This window comes from Lissotriton helveticus, chromosome 10, assembly GCF_964261635.1.
Source record: "Lissotriton helveticus chromosome 10, aLisHel1.1, whole genome shotgun sequence".
NCBI lineage: Eukaryota > Metazoa > Chordata > Amphibia > Caudata > Salamandridae > Lissotriton > Lissotriton helveticus.
The window spans coordinates 680,458,432-680,472,699 of record NC_136071.1 but is presented as its reverse complement, the minus strand read 5'-3'; the positions used below and the strand labels follow the sequence as shown (position 1 = coordinate 680,472,699).

At 42.8% G+C, this 14,268-nt stretch overlaps 1 protein-coding gene across 2 annotated transcripts in view; it reads right to left on the bottom strand.

Annotated features, from left to right (window-relative positions):
* Positions 1-14,268, bottom strand: part of NUB1 (negative regulator of ubiquitin like proteins 1) — a 310,162-nt gene that overhangs the window by 23,175 nt on the left and 272,719 nt on the right. For both annotated transcript variants that reach the window (XM_078663212.1, XM_078663213.1), the window contains exon 14: positions 1,107-1,284. In XM_078663212.1, the coding sequence (XP_078519338.1) occupies positions 1,107-1,284 (178 nt within the window). The remainder of the gene's footprint in view (positions 1-1,106; positions 1,285-14,268) is intronic.

Here is a 14,268-nt window from a genome sequence, read left to right as displayed (position 1 = left end):
CCTCAGAAAAAGTGAAAGAGGCCTGTCTCCATCATTCCTTGTGCATGATCTTGCACAGGTGGCATAAAAAAAAAGAAACACAAGCACTTTCAAGATTTGCCAAAATCTTACTCTCTGGTTGACAACAAGTCGTCTTGTTAGGCGATCTCTCAAACCCTAGGCCAAAGAGTATTTGACAAGCCATGCTTAATCCCACACCACATTCAGGAGTGACAGAAGCTTCAGCTTACAGAGTCTCCTGATGTTGCGTACCATGATCTCCAGGATCATTCATTAATCTAATCAGTGCTTCCATCTGGAAACCTGAAAAGTATGAGTGTAGCACCTACTCCCCCTTTTACAGATCTATCTGCACTATATAAATACCTATACATACATATATGCATGCAATATATTGGCATCAGCCTTAACCCTATTTACCATACTGTGGTAGAAAGGGACGCAGTACTCCCAATCCACCTTCCATATCTATGATTGGAATACTAGTCCCACGATATACTCGATCTATTGCCACTACCACATTCACCGCAATTGCCTGGGATAGTCTACGCAAAGAAATGGGGTTAAATATTGCCTATTCACCCCGCATGTCTCTCAGCCATCACCCACTATTGCTGGTTACCCTTAAAAGCACAGCACTGTGCAAATTCGTAAAGCACTAAGACAATTAGATCTTGGTGCACTGGTCACTCTAGGACTGCAGGGCACTCACAGTTTCAGGTAACCAAATACACAACAGATTTGGTCTGATAACTATAGATTCCACAAATGTGTTTGATTTCAGTTTTACTGCTCAAGGCCTCAAGTTATGTAAAACAAAATTAACACTGTATGTTGGGCAATGTACTGCTCTCCAGATGCAACTGAAGGAAATGCAGCAGGCTGAATGTTCACAGTTGATTAATGTGTTAGCCAGTCATAGATGGGGAAGGCAAAGTAATGTGTAGGAGCCGGGAGGGCATCCTCTTTTTCTCAGGTGCTTGCAAACTCACACACATTGTATCGTGGTAAAGCCCCAAGCAGAGTGAGGTACAATATGAGAGCTGGAGACAATTATTGGACTGAAAGACACATTAACAGAAAGACAGAGCTAGGTCCATCCTTACCTGCAATGGAACCTGTGGAACTCTCTCCTTGTTCTGGCAATTGTGACAGCATGTTTAATAGATCAGGCGCAAGAACCCCTTGATTGTGAACCAACGTTTGTGCTGCCAGTTCAACGTTCCCTCTGGACAGCTGCAGAGCTCCCTTTGCTGCCTCTGGACTGAATCCCATGTATGTTAACTAAGCAAAAACAGAGCACAATTGCTCAAAAACATTACTTTCATTAAACACGATAAAATGCATCAGTACTGAAAAGGAATACAATTCAACAGTACGGCCGTTAGTGGAAGTAGCCGATGGTTTAAATAGTGTATATTCTGCTAGCCATAAAACAGGTTTCTATACTTTCTATACCCTAAAAATGATGGCCCAAGCTTTGTAATTCTATTATTCAATATCAAATATATACCAGAATTTCCAAAAGATGGGGTTGATGAACGTTTAAACTAACAGCACTAGCTGTGTCAAATTCTTCCTAAAGTGAACCACTGCTTCCATGGCCCAGTATTCTAAGTATGGCCCAGTATTCTAAGAGACAGGAGTCTCTACCAAAGATGTATAGGGCAATGGTACACAGAACTGCATTGAGACCTGTGTTGGTATTATACAGATGGAAACCAATGTGTTTATTAAACGAGCAATCAAAGAAAACAAAGCAAAACATAAACAAAGTGCAGTGGGTAAAAGGGTTGGAAGTCAACAGATTTCCAGACCTCCGGCATTTACACACATAGTGACTTCAACAAGTTACTTATTAAAAACAGTCACAACGCAAAGAACATCTTGTGCTCCACATAAATCCAAAAGAAACAGATTGGAGTCAAGATGTATTTGTCGACGACGTTTCGATTCCAACTAGGATGGGGGGGGGGGTCACAGAAGTATACGCCTGAGAGGTTGCCTGAGTGGTTGCCTGGACATACAGGGCCAAGAAGATACCAGAAGGAGGGAACAAGGGAAAGGGAAAGGGGGGTTGAAAAAAACACAGGGAGATCAAGAGGAAGAGACAACAAACAAAAAAAAGAGAAAAGAAAAAGAAGGTTAGGTAAAACTGGGCGATGAAACAAACCAACCGTGTGAATTACATATATAATTGAAAGGTCAGTGAGACTTCAGAATGCTCCAGCCCGCAAAGTTGCCAGGCAAAGTGGAATCGGTGCTGAAATAGTCCGGCGTGAGCAGTGAAATCAAGTGCTATACACAGTGAATAGTAAGTGAAGGTATAGGCAATGAGACTGATGTAAGGCATGCGGATCAGCTGGTCAGTGCGCAATCAGGGACTACCCTTGGAATACATATAATGGTGTGAAGAGAATTGTGGACCCGGGCCTAACCCGGCTGGCAGTGGAGTGGAAGGTGAACAGTTGAGCTAACCTGAAGGTAATTGCAGGAGGCAATATCCGTTTGCATTAGGGCTCACGTGGGGAGCAAGGTCTGCAAATTACATAAAACAATAAAAGGGGAACTTAGGCAAGTACAGATAAGGGCAAATTGTGAGAAAGGGGAGAAAAAATGGCACTTACATTGGGTCAGAGTACCGAAGTACCGTCACCACAGCCCCTTAAAAAAACAGCATCGCTGCGGGATGGAGTATAGATAGAAATGGGGCCGAGTACAGATCCACGCGCCCCTTGTAGCAGAGCCCCGACGCTGCATGGAAAAAACAAGCCTGTAGAAAAATACTACACAGGTCAAGAAAACGTCAAGTGCATTAACGGTGAAGTGAAGGCACTCTCAGCATGTAACTGTATAGGCTTACTGATAAGGACAAATCCCAGATATGGCAGAATACTGCAGGAGGGACCAAGGCGCGCGAGTTGAAGCATAGCAGCGACACGTACTGCGCATGCGTATGGGTAACGACTGCAAGGAAGTGTGCTCAGCCCAAAACAAGGTGAAACATGGGCTGCATGTAAAGAGGGGTAGTGGAGCTTAAAAGACCAATGAAAGGGATCCATGTGAAATGAAAAAGAGGGTATTATATTGATTACATATTACAATATATTACAACATGCAATGACAATCTCAGGATTAAAAAATAATCTCGAGATACAAAGATAAATTACTTAACAGTGCTAAATACAATTAAGGAAGATCATAGTAAAATGAGTATCCACCGGACCACGAAAAATACATAAGAAATGCTCCACACTATTATAACACCAATTTAACATACTTAAAAATGGAAGATCGAGGACATTAGAATACAGCTAGAATGCTGAACTAGAAAGCATACAGTTAGACTTCTTGTTGACTGGAACCAGTTTTTCGTTTAAAGGGAGGACAGCTATTTAAATAATGCTTGTTAGGGAGATGCTAAAAGCTAAATAGATGTCTTCTCTGAGGATTGTCTCATAAAAAAATAACTGAAAGTGATTCATTCTGTTACTTAATTTCTTCTGGAGCTACGCAGTGGTATGAGTGTACCAACGTTTGTTTTCTACAGGGCAATCCATATTGAGCCGCCTTCAAAATAATTCACAAACTTTTCCTTTTCCTTGCTCAGTGGGATAGAATGCAAGTTTGACCTCATATTCCTGGGTGTGGGGTACAGCCTGGGATTGGGAGTGGGGACTTGTCATTGGCAGTTGGATGATGCAAAAGAAAGATCTGCTCACCTCAATTTGCTTGAAAGACAGCCAGTGGTGTAACGCAGATTGATGGGGTCCCCAGGAAACTGTAAAGAGGGGTCGCTTAGTCTGCCAAATATTAAGATGTTCATTGGTCTTGGACTGAATGGGGGCCCCATGAAGAGTTAAGGAGGCCCGGAAAGAACACATCGGCACCGCAAGCGCTTGCATTACGCCCCTGAAGATGGCCGTTGGCGTTGGTCACACTGATGCATGGTGTTGCCATGAAGATGCAAGCCGCCCCAGATGCATTACATCATGGTATGACCAAAGCATGCTCCTCATGCTGTTCCACCCAGCATGCGGTCATTTATGAGTGGCAGCATCAAGGTGCGGTACATACAGGCAAACGGTCAAGAACAGGACAATAAGAAAGATGAGCAAAAGGAAGACTAGAAGAAAGAAGACACACTGAGACCTCTGAAGGGTGGGAGAAAACGGTCTACTAAGGCTGAATACTGTGTTGACCACTGTAGTGATGTACTCAGAATAGGAACAGAGAAAAGGAAAATGCGAACACTTTTTTTGTGATTGGGCTATTTTGGGACCATAGTCCTGGGAGATTGTGTTTTTCTTGGGCTAGTGCTTGGCAGAAGTGCCATCAGACATTACTAAGCTTCAGTGCCTGTGAGGAATTGCAGTAGTGAATTTGTCACTGCCCATGTCTAGAATTTGGGCATTGGGTTTGTGGAAGTGACCTTTTCACCACAGGTTAGGTTTTTGGCTCCGATTTGGATTTTGAAGGGATTTGCCAGAGCAACGGAGGCCCACAGACACACATATATAGATCACAAGATTTTCAAGAGATTGCAACAAGGTATATGGGAGGACACAGGTGTCGCTGGCACTACATGCTACCCTAAACTTTGAGATTCAACTGAAGATCCCTACACTGAGTAAAAAAATGTAGGAATGAAGACTAGGTGACCTCAGTGACGAGTGGCTGTATCAATAGAGCTAATTTAAGGCCAAATGGGCAAAGGACAACTACAGCACCGGGACACCCGGAGGGGCCAGTCCTGCAGATGCTGCAGTGAGGCATACTGGCTAGCATGCGTGGTCTTAGATAAGGGGCATAAAGGGTTGGAACATAAGGCCCCCACGAGGGATTGGCCTCAAAGAGGTCACTGGTAATTCCAGCTATATAGGGGTGGACACGAAGCATACCAGGGTTGTTTATCATTCTCCAGAACTGGTAAAACGAGCATTGGCATAGCCAATGGGTCTCGCCTTTGGGACCTTATAAGTGTTTAGTTATCCAGCACAATATCCTTGGTGCAACAATATCAACTGTTGCATCGCTAAACACTTATAAGGTCCCAAAGGCAAGACCTATTGGCTATGCCAATGCTTGTAAATGTTGGATTCCGCTTAGAAGTCCTCAATGTCTTGTTGGGAAGGAATATTTTTCTATGTTAATTTTATCATCAAATTAGAATCCATGTTTTTTTTGTGTTGTTGGTTTCTGTGGACATGCACGGAGTTCCGTAATCATGCTTTTGAACTTACTACCAGCCTAGATTTGAAGCATTCAGGAGCATATACACTTCAGATCAGAGTTCAAAATGTAGCTATTTCCAAGATAACTATATCATGCTGGAACTATGGGATAGAACCTGGAATAATATTCGCACCTTTAAGTGCAATCTACAGACCACCGATATAGAACAGCCCAATCAGCACACAACTTTCTTATATCCAGGTAAGTTATGAAGGGCTGGCCTGTGTCTAGCCTGGGTATTATATAGTAATGTCAATTCCCACATAACCCTTCTAGCATGCACCAACACTGTTATTATAAAACTTAGCGATACCCGTAGATACTATGCCGCAATGACTGCTTAATGTATCCGAGAACTATACAAGCTATTCTGACTGCTGCAATATGTATCTCACTGCATGTATATTTGTCAATGCCAATAAAATATATTTTAAAAACCAAAACATTCAGCAATCAGGCAGCTGACTATACCTCATACAGGCTGTGTAATTCCCTTATTCTGATGGGCTCTCTTGCACTCACATAAGATAGATCTGCTACAGGTCATGTGCATCACCCAGAAATGTGCCAGTCCCCATCAATAAACCATTCATCGCAAACTGAACAGGCATGGAGTAACTGGAGAGCTCTTCCATGTTACGCACATTCCAAGACATGGAATGACCTCCCTCAACACAACAGAGACTCTTCCTCATTTCTTGAGTTCCGTAAGAAGCCGAATACCTGGCTCTTCGTATAAGTACCTTGGGGACCACACACCTGCCCAAGTGCCTGGATACTCTCTGGTGATTAACGTACTATAAAAATCAATATAACATAAAATAACATAACTGAAGGCCATAATTTAGTCTATCACTGCAGGTCCAACTACCTACAAACTATGACCACTTCTTGATATCTCAAAATGACAATCATATATAGGATGATGGTAAGAATGTCCATTCTAGCAGATCTCCCCACCATCTCTCCCTCCTACGTATACCTGCTCACCATAAACTTTATACAAAATATCTCAGAATTGATACCCCAGTGCATAACCTGCTCACTGGACTGTGATCATAAATACCATAAAGGGACCTGCAAAGCTGATCAATCAAAACTACTGGCTTACTGAAAACCACAAAATGTACGCCTACCTCCGATACTTCTTTGCCCATCACACTGCTAAGCGTTGCGTCCCAGAACTTGCTAACTACCTCAGTGGTCATCACACACAAAATGGAAACACTTCCCACAAAGCATCAAAACAAAGATAATACCATTCCAACCACACACCCTACAGGGTGTATCATGTTACCCACAAAGGCAAGCACTTCAGGACCCCACTCAGGGGAAGTAAGCGCTATATACATGTTGCAATATAAGAAGTGAAACCTGTAAAGTCATCATGGCCAAAGTAAGTGTGTTACTACTCCAACTGCAAGTAGCATATTGGGGAATCTACGTTCATGCCAAAATCTATGTTTCCCAATTCTACTCCAGCAAGCACCAAAAGCGGAAAATACAGATTTCGGAGTTTTTCTCAATTTTGGTCTAAATGTAATATTGTGTGGGATATTGGTCATAGGACAAAAGGTGCACGCGCTATCTTTCCCTAATGAAAATATAGAGAGTAGGGACCATATGTATCCTTGAAATTCGCATTCGCAAAGGCCGAAATTCGCAGAATTTCGGCCTTTGCAAATGCAAATTCCCAATATGGTATGTATTAGGCAAATGTGGTACAAAATAAGGAATCGCACAATTTGCGATTCCTTATTTTGCGATTGCATTTAAGGAATCGCAATGTATGATGCAAAAAAATATTGCTAGTTGTCCTTAAGGAATCGCAAATTACTACCAACTTCAAGGTGGTGGTAAGTTGCGAATTCCTTTAAAAAAAGCATTTTTTTTAAAAACAAAAGGTGCCATGTGACGCTCATACATGCCCTTAGGGCAATAATGTGCGCCATATGCGCACACATGTCATTTTGCGATTTAGCAATTTGCTAATCGCAATTAAGGAATATTAAGAAATCGCTAAAAAGAAGCTGATTTCGCATACATACCATTTTGCGATTTCTAAATAGCGATTCCTTAAAAATCGCTATTTAGGAATCGCAAAACGGAATGTTGATACATATGGCCTTTAGACTTTTTTTTTCGAGGGAAAAATAGGAAAAATATTATTGTTGCATTTTATTACAAAATGACTGCTTGTTGGCCCCAGTATTATAAAGCTTTCCCCAAGCGGGGCCAATCCGAGCATTAATATAGGAACGAATTTCATGGGCTATGGTGCAAGTAACGAAAATTCCCCCTTTTTTCAGTTGCTGACGTAGCAATATACGGCAATTTTCAGGATCCAATGAGCCCTTCAGCTATCTGTGTCCCGGTGTCACTGTGCGTGCTGGACCAATGGGAGCTAAGTCCCTGAGTACGAGGGACCCGGCCGCGTGGGACAACTCTGACACTTGGGTGCAGCTGGCTGCCCTGCTCTCGCCTTTGTTAGTAAACAGAACAGAGACTCGTGTTGCCAGCAAGCTAGGCTGGCAAACACCAAAGGGTGCCCGGGAGGCAGTGCTGCAGCGCGCCAACAGAGCTGCTTCGCGAAGCCTCTCTCAGCAGCACAGTCATGTTCGGGTGCACTGCCAACATTTGCATTGTTAACGCAGAGAACCGCAGAAAAGACCGCGCAGCCTTCTGCACCGCTGAAGTGTGTGTGTCTTTTTTTTTTTTAGAACGAATGCAAAGGAGGCTGGAACAGCAGCAGATCTGACAAAAAACAGAAAGCCTCAAATAGGCCCCTTGGATTTCCTGTCTGGAAGCCACATCAAGTACCCGCTGCTATTCTGAGTCTTAATATCATACACGTTTTCATTATTTTCCAAAATCACACTTTTGTTAATATGTCCTCTTTCCTGTGCCACATATGAAAAAAGTGCGCGCCTCGCACTAAAAGTAAAAAAAATGACGAGGAGAGGAGGAGGCAGCAGGGGGAGGGGAGAGAGGAGGGGGCCTGCGCCTGTTTCCCTTGTGGGAGCGAGCAGGAACCATCTGTTAATTACAAAGAGATGGTTTCAAAGCTCGCTCCCGCAAGGGAATCTCCAAATGTGCATGCGTTGCCATTGAAAGCAAATGCAACGCATGCACGTTTTTGGGCCAAAAACGGAATTGATTACTAAAGGTCTCCTCCTATGCAGCACATGCGCGTTGCGTAGCCGAGACCTAAAAAACTAGGGCTCGTCCTAAGGTCTACCATGTAGTTTAAGAACTAGTAAAAAAACATTCTTACTAAACTATATGCATTGAGGACATAACAAAAAGCAAAAAAGTCACTGTCCAGGATTAGTACTTGATACCAGCTTTATGAAAAGGCACAAAGGAGGCATCAGTGGTCTTAGAAAGTCCTGCACTGAGTATCAGGGCACTGGTGCCTTTGTCACTAGTAGCAAAGCACAGAAAAATCCTTTCATGAACTCCTTTATTTGTCAACACAAGAACAGATATGGAGCATTCTGTTCTCCTAAATCAGTGGTTCCCAAACTTTTGACTCCTGAAGACCCCCATTGAGTCACCAATGGAAGCTGGGGACCCCCACGCAATTTGTGTGAGTTAAATTTCAAATATTAAAACAGTAATTCGAAAAAAATACACACGTGTGCACACAAAACATGCGCATCATGGGGGGCAAAAAAGCATAGATGCATGACGCATTTGTGCCGTAATGGTGGCGCATTGCGGGAGTTCCGTCGCAAGTGCGACACAGCTCCAGCAATGCTCTGGGGGGCTGAATCTTGTTAATTCTGGGTCAATCCTTACGCCTGCTTCAAGCAGGCGCAGGGTTTCGACGCAGCATGGGCCCCAAAGTGACTGAGTGAAAACTTGTAGATTTCACACAGCCAGTTTTAGGAGGCGTTACTGCGCCAGAACGCCTCCTTCTGGCGCAGGGCTTTACAACGTGGCGCATCTCCCAGATGCGTCACATTGTAAATACCCTGCACCATGGCGCATCTTTTGCGCCACCGCTGCATCTCGAAAGGGACGCAACGGCCGCGTAAAAGAGGCGCAAGGGGCTTGTAAATCTGCCCCTAAGGATTTTGGGGCCAGATATACGACCATTTCATTTAGCGCCTCACAATTGGCGACACATTGCGAGTGGCAAATTGCGAGTCGCTAAACGAAATGTACAACAGTGTGTTTAACACTGTTTCGGATTCCCAATGGGGTCGCAAATTGCGAGGTTCATTAATATTAATGAGCCTCTCGTAATTTGTGAGCCTATTGGGAATGCCAGCCCTCCTAGGTATGGTGCCTGCTGGGCTCTGCAGGCCACCATGCCAGGGACTGCTTTTAAATAAAGCAGTTTAAAAAAAATGCAGCTCATTTACCATGCATTTAAAAAAAAAAAGAAAATGAAACTTTTAGTTTCTTTTTCTAAGGGCAGGCAGAGGTCCCTGGGACCCTCAGGATTCAGAACATAAGACAGTGGCTAGCACTGACTTTAACATTAAAAATGTATTTCCACCCAAATAAATCTTTTTAGCAGCATCAGGATAATAAATAACTGGGAAAAAACAAAAGTTACTAACTGGTACCATGCAGTTTGCAAGATGCTCTTTGATGACAGTTTATAGGTCCCTCTGCTACATTACGATGGTCACTTATGAAGTGCACAGTAACAAAAGAATCTCTGTGACAAAAGCAGTAACCACGAACCTATGCACATAAAATGTTGCTTTTTAAAATGCATGTTACACGTTCTTTGCAGTAGGCACATTAACCCTCTATGCTACATTAGTTAAGTCAAAGCTGCCACTAAACAAAACTCTCCTCATGCTCTAGCAGGTACATTAATCACTGGGTTTATCTTGACACTTTTATTGTTGCTGGAAAGCTGCTAATTATACAAGAAACTTTTCTGTGCTTTTAAAACTTTTGCCTGCGGACCCCCTGGGAATGTGTCACGGACCCCTGGGGGTCCGCGGACCACAGTTTGGGAAACACTGTCCTAAATGACGAGATTGTTGCAGATTGGATTTTTAGGGTAGATTTGGCTAGATGTAGCAGATATGTTTGAAGCTACGTGAGCTGTGAAGAGCCATGGTGCATGTCAATCTCCTGGTACTACTAGCAAAATCTATTCCTTATCAGTACATGTATTCAGGTCATGGGATCCAGCTTGGCACATCCTGGAGATATGCAGGATTCCAGGCTGTCTTGTAGAGGAGGGCACACATGCGTATATGGCTCCTTCAATAATATTAATCATGCCAGCACAAAATATGAATGTGCGATCCAATGGGGTGTTCCTTCATTAAGATGAGCACACTGCTCTAAGCAAATGAGGAAACATTTTGCCTTTGCATCCATGGCGTATTACAGAAGAGGGTGCAGTGGCAAAAAGATGTTGTGCCACATAGAGGCCGCGCACAGTCAGTATGTCCTCTGAGGGCACTACTACGGAGGATGACGTGGGGTCACTGAATTTTGGCAAAAGATCCCCATCATCAGGGGAAACGGTGGAAAGCTTACCCGTAATTCATGGTTGCCACTGCCTGCTAGCAAAGAACCAAAGCTTTTGTTGCAAATGCGTCCAGCTGTAGTGTGCCCCATTATTCAAATACTATATTTTTTCACTAGTCATTCAACTGATTCATGGCAGCGATAACTCTCGTTTGAATTATTAATTTAGACAGGAATTCCCTATACATGTCAATTATAACTCTGGAATTCCGGATTCCTTGTCTTGTAATGCCTATGGTGTGGGGTTTCTATGGAAAAATATCAAAATTGCTTCTTGGTATTTCTCAATCTCCATATGTTCAGGATATAACAAATTCATATTTTAAATGGATAGCTTAATGCCTTTTAACTATTTGTCATCAAATGGTTGTTTTCACAGTATCTTTAAAAGGTGGGTTAAAGTTTCCTGATGCTGCATAAATTGCAGGAAATTGAACTAAATCTAGTAATAGATCACCCCATTACCAACGATCATCCTCATCTGGTTCTTAAACTGAATTCATTTCCACTGATGGGGACAACTTAGAACTCACATTTTTAACTACCTAAGCACTTTTGCTTATTGAAGAATTACAGCTCACTGCTAAGGGATGTCTGGTTGTTAGGGGCCCTCAACAGGAGTAATTCGCCGGAGCCACACAGGAGAGCCTATAACAAGAACAAGGGCATTTAATAACCAGCACGGCTCAAGGCAAAAGAGCCATAATGCCATTAGTATATTCCACCCACTGAATAGCACAATGCAAAAGAGCTATAATGCCATTAGTTCAAACCACTCACTTAGGATATAGTGTTGCTGTACCTCTAATGTATGGTTCTGAGCTGCGCATATGACATCTTCAACCAAGTTTAATCTTACCCCTTCAAGCATTTTTGTATTTGAGGTACCTACTTATTGGAGAAAAAATGTGTCCGGTGAGGTATCCCTTATTTACACTTGGGACCCCTGCTTTGGTTGTTTATCAATCCATTTTTATTACAGGACATTATATTTACTCATCGCTTATCTTTTCCTTCCCTCAATTGCCACTGCCCTTCAGTTTTAAAACCGGTTTTATTCTATTATTACATGTATATTTGTTTCATTAACTAATACAACTTTTCAGTACCTTAATCATGCATATCGTCATGTTCCTTTTCCAGTAACAATTCGTTGTTTCATACAATGTATAATTCTGTTTATTCGTTTTTAAACAACTCTAACTTCCATGAACTTAGGTAACTTAAGGGGCTCACATGCATCAGGTTTGGTAAGCAACGTATTAGTTTTTCTGCTTTCAGTGTCTTGGTACAGAGAGGCCATCATACAAGAGTTTTAATAATGAGGTAGTACATCGCTCGATTTTCTCACTGCATGGGGTTTGAACTCGGTTCTCTAATGTATTCACTATCTTCCCAGAGTCCTCAGTTGACCCCTACTGTGTATTATCCCTGGTTGTCGCCTCCCTCTTCGGGGCAACTGAAATCTATTTGTAACTGGTCTCATGCTCTAGCCAAGTCAATCCCCCTCCTTGCTTCCATATGTAGTAATGCACTTTTGTGCTCAGCCCAATTTTGGTTTCTGATTTCCACTTAGCTAAGCTCAGCCCCTTCACTGCTTTCCAGCTCCTCACTATTTGGCACTGTGCTAAGACAAAACAAAGGTCTAAGGTTTTTACCTTACATCTTCCCTGTTTCTCTGCCTCTGCTGTTCAGCCAGTGTGAGTGGAATGTTAGTGTGAATGTGATGTCATTGGAATGTTTGGTATGCTGTGAGTGGACTGTCAGTTGGATCCTGGGCTGAGCAGCAGAGAGGATGCTCCTGGTGGGGCTTTGATTACTTATATACTGGAAAACCTATCTAACCATCTAAGAAGAATAAACTTATCATCTGTAACCTATCCAAGTCTTCTGGAATTCCTTACCAGGATGTAACATAAATTTGGCGACGAGGTGGGATTAAAACTACGCGTGAGGACTTTCTTCAAGCTTTTAAAGGTACTTTTATTCATGATTTTACTCAAAAGAACCTACTTAAGGATTTTACGCCCTCCCGCCCCACCAGTGTCCATATTTCACAGGTCTGCACATCTACTGGTCGCCTTTTAGTCCTTGGGGTATGCGATTAGTTCTTGGGGTATGCGATTAGTTCCAGAACACAGGCTTCTGCTGCTTGTTCTACTTGTCTCAGCGTGGCATTGTTCAAAATTTCCACCACCTCTTTCTTTTATTCACCTAGTCTAGAAGAGTCCCAGACCATATGGAAGAACCTTGCATTTGCTTTGCCACATCTAGGACATTGTGCGGCAGTACCAGCAATTAATTTATTAATTTTCTCGGCATGATGTACCGACTGTACAAAACTGAACTGTATCAATTTAAACCCATAATTACTAGACACTCTAGGAGATTGCTCTCAATATCTTCCTTCAATCATCATCTTCCATGGGTTTACTAACATTAGTTGCCTATTTGTCTTTCAGGCTTTCTAGCGAACATTTTGAGTGATCAAGAAGAACAAGCTACTAACCCTCTTTCTGGTAAAGACTATCTAACAACAGATTCCTCACCTTTTGAATATTCCCCAGGCATCAGACCGGATCTGGAAAGTTTGCCATATTACTTCTGCATGCTAGAAGGTCAGCTTCTTTCAAGATTGTCCGCACACCCAGACAGGGAGCCCAAAAAACAAGTTGGTATACAGTGTGCAGATTCCTAGACTTGGGATCTTATTAAAGGGAGAGTCTAAACACAGAACAGGGAGGATCGGTAAGGAGTCTGCGGCTCTATAAAGTCTCTACAAAAAAGAACATTACTGAAGGTAAGCAACTTGATTGACTTCTGATAAAAACTTCTAGCTGCAGCTTCCACACCTTTTGAATAGATACCATAGTAGTACCCCTAGAAGGAGGGCTCTGGATGGACTCAAAGCAGAAAGTTCTGCAAGATAGAGTGGTCAAAGTGCCCTTCACAGAGAACACGGCAATGAGACAATAGTGCTTTGTGAAAATATTGAGGGACATCCATGTGGCTGCCTGGCATTAGGTTAGTACATACAATAGGGGGAGGAGGAGGATGCAAGACTAGGTCGCCCTCCTTAGGTGAAGAGACGCGGCGTCCTCTTTCATGAAGATTGTTTCAAAGGGAGACCCCCCCCCCCCCCGAGACCATGATGTGCTATTACGCACTCCGACAAGTATACAACGAGAACTAGAAATCGTATGTATCTTACACACATGCTTTATTAGTAGCAGCGTTCACAATTATACTTTAAAAATTATCATTTTTCTATTAAGGTTTATTTAGGAGTGGCAAACACAGGGCTGGTCCCGGTGTGGTCCTGAGGAAGAGCTAGGGGAAGCTCGAAACATGTCGACCGTACACTGAATCGCTTCTCATTAAAGATAGGTACACAGTGTCCACCCCGTTTTTAACCATACCTACCTAGGAGCAGGAATAAAAATTGTTTAGGCCCACTAGCACAGTATTTTTTAATCACTATACATCCACTCCACCGCACATTACACCACCCATAGTCTTCCACAAAAT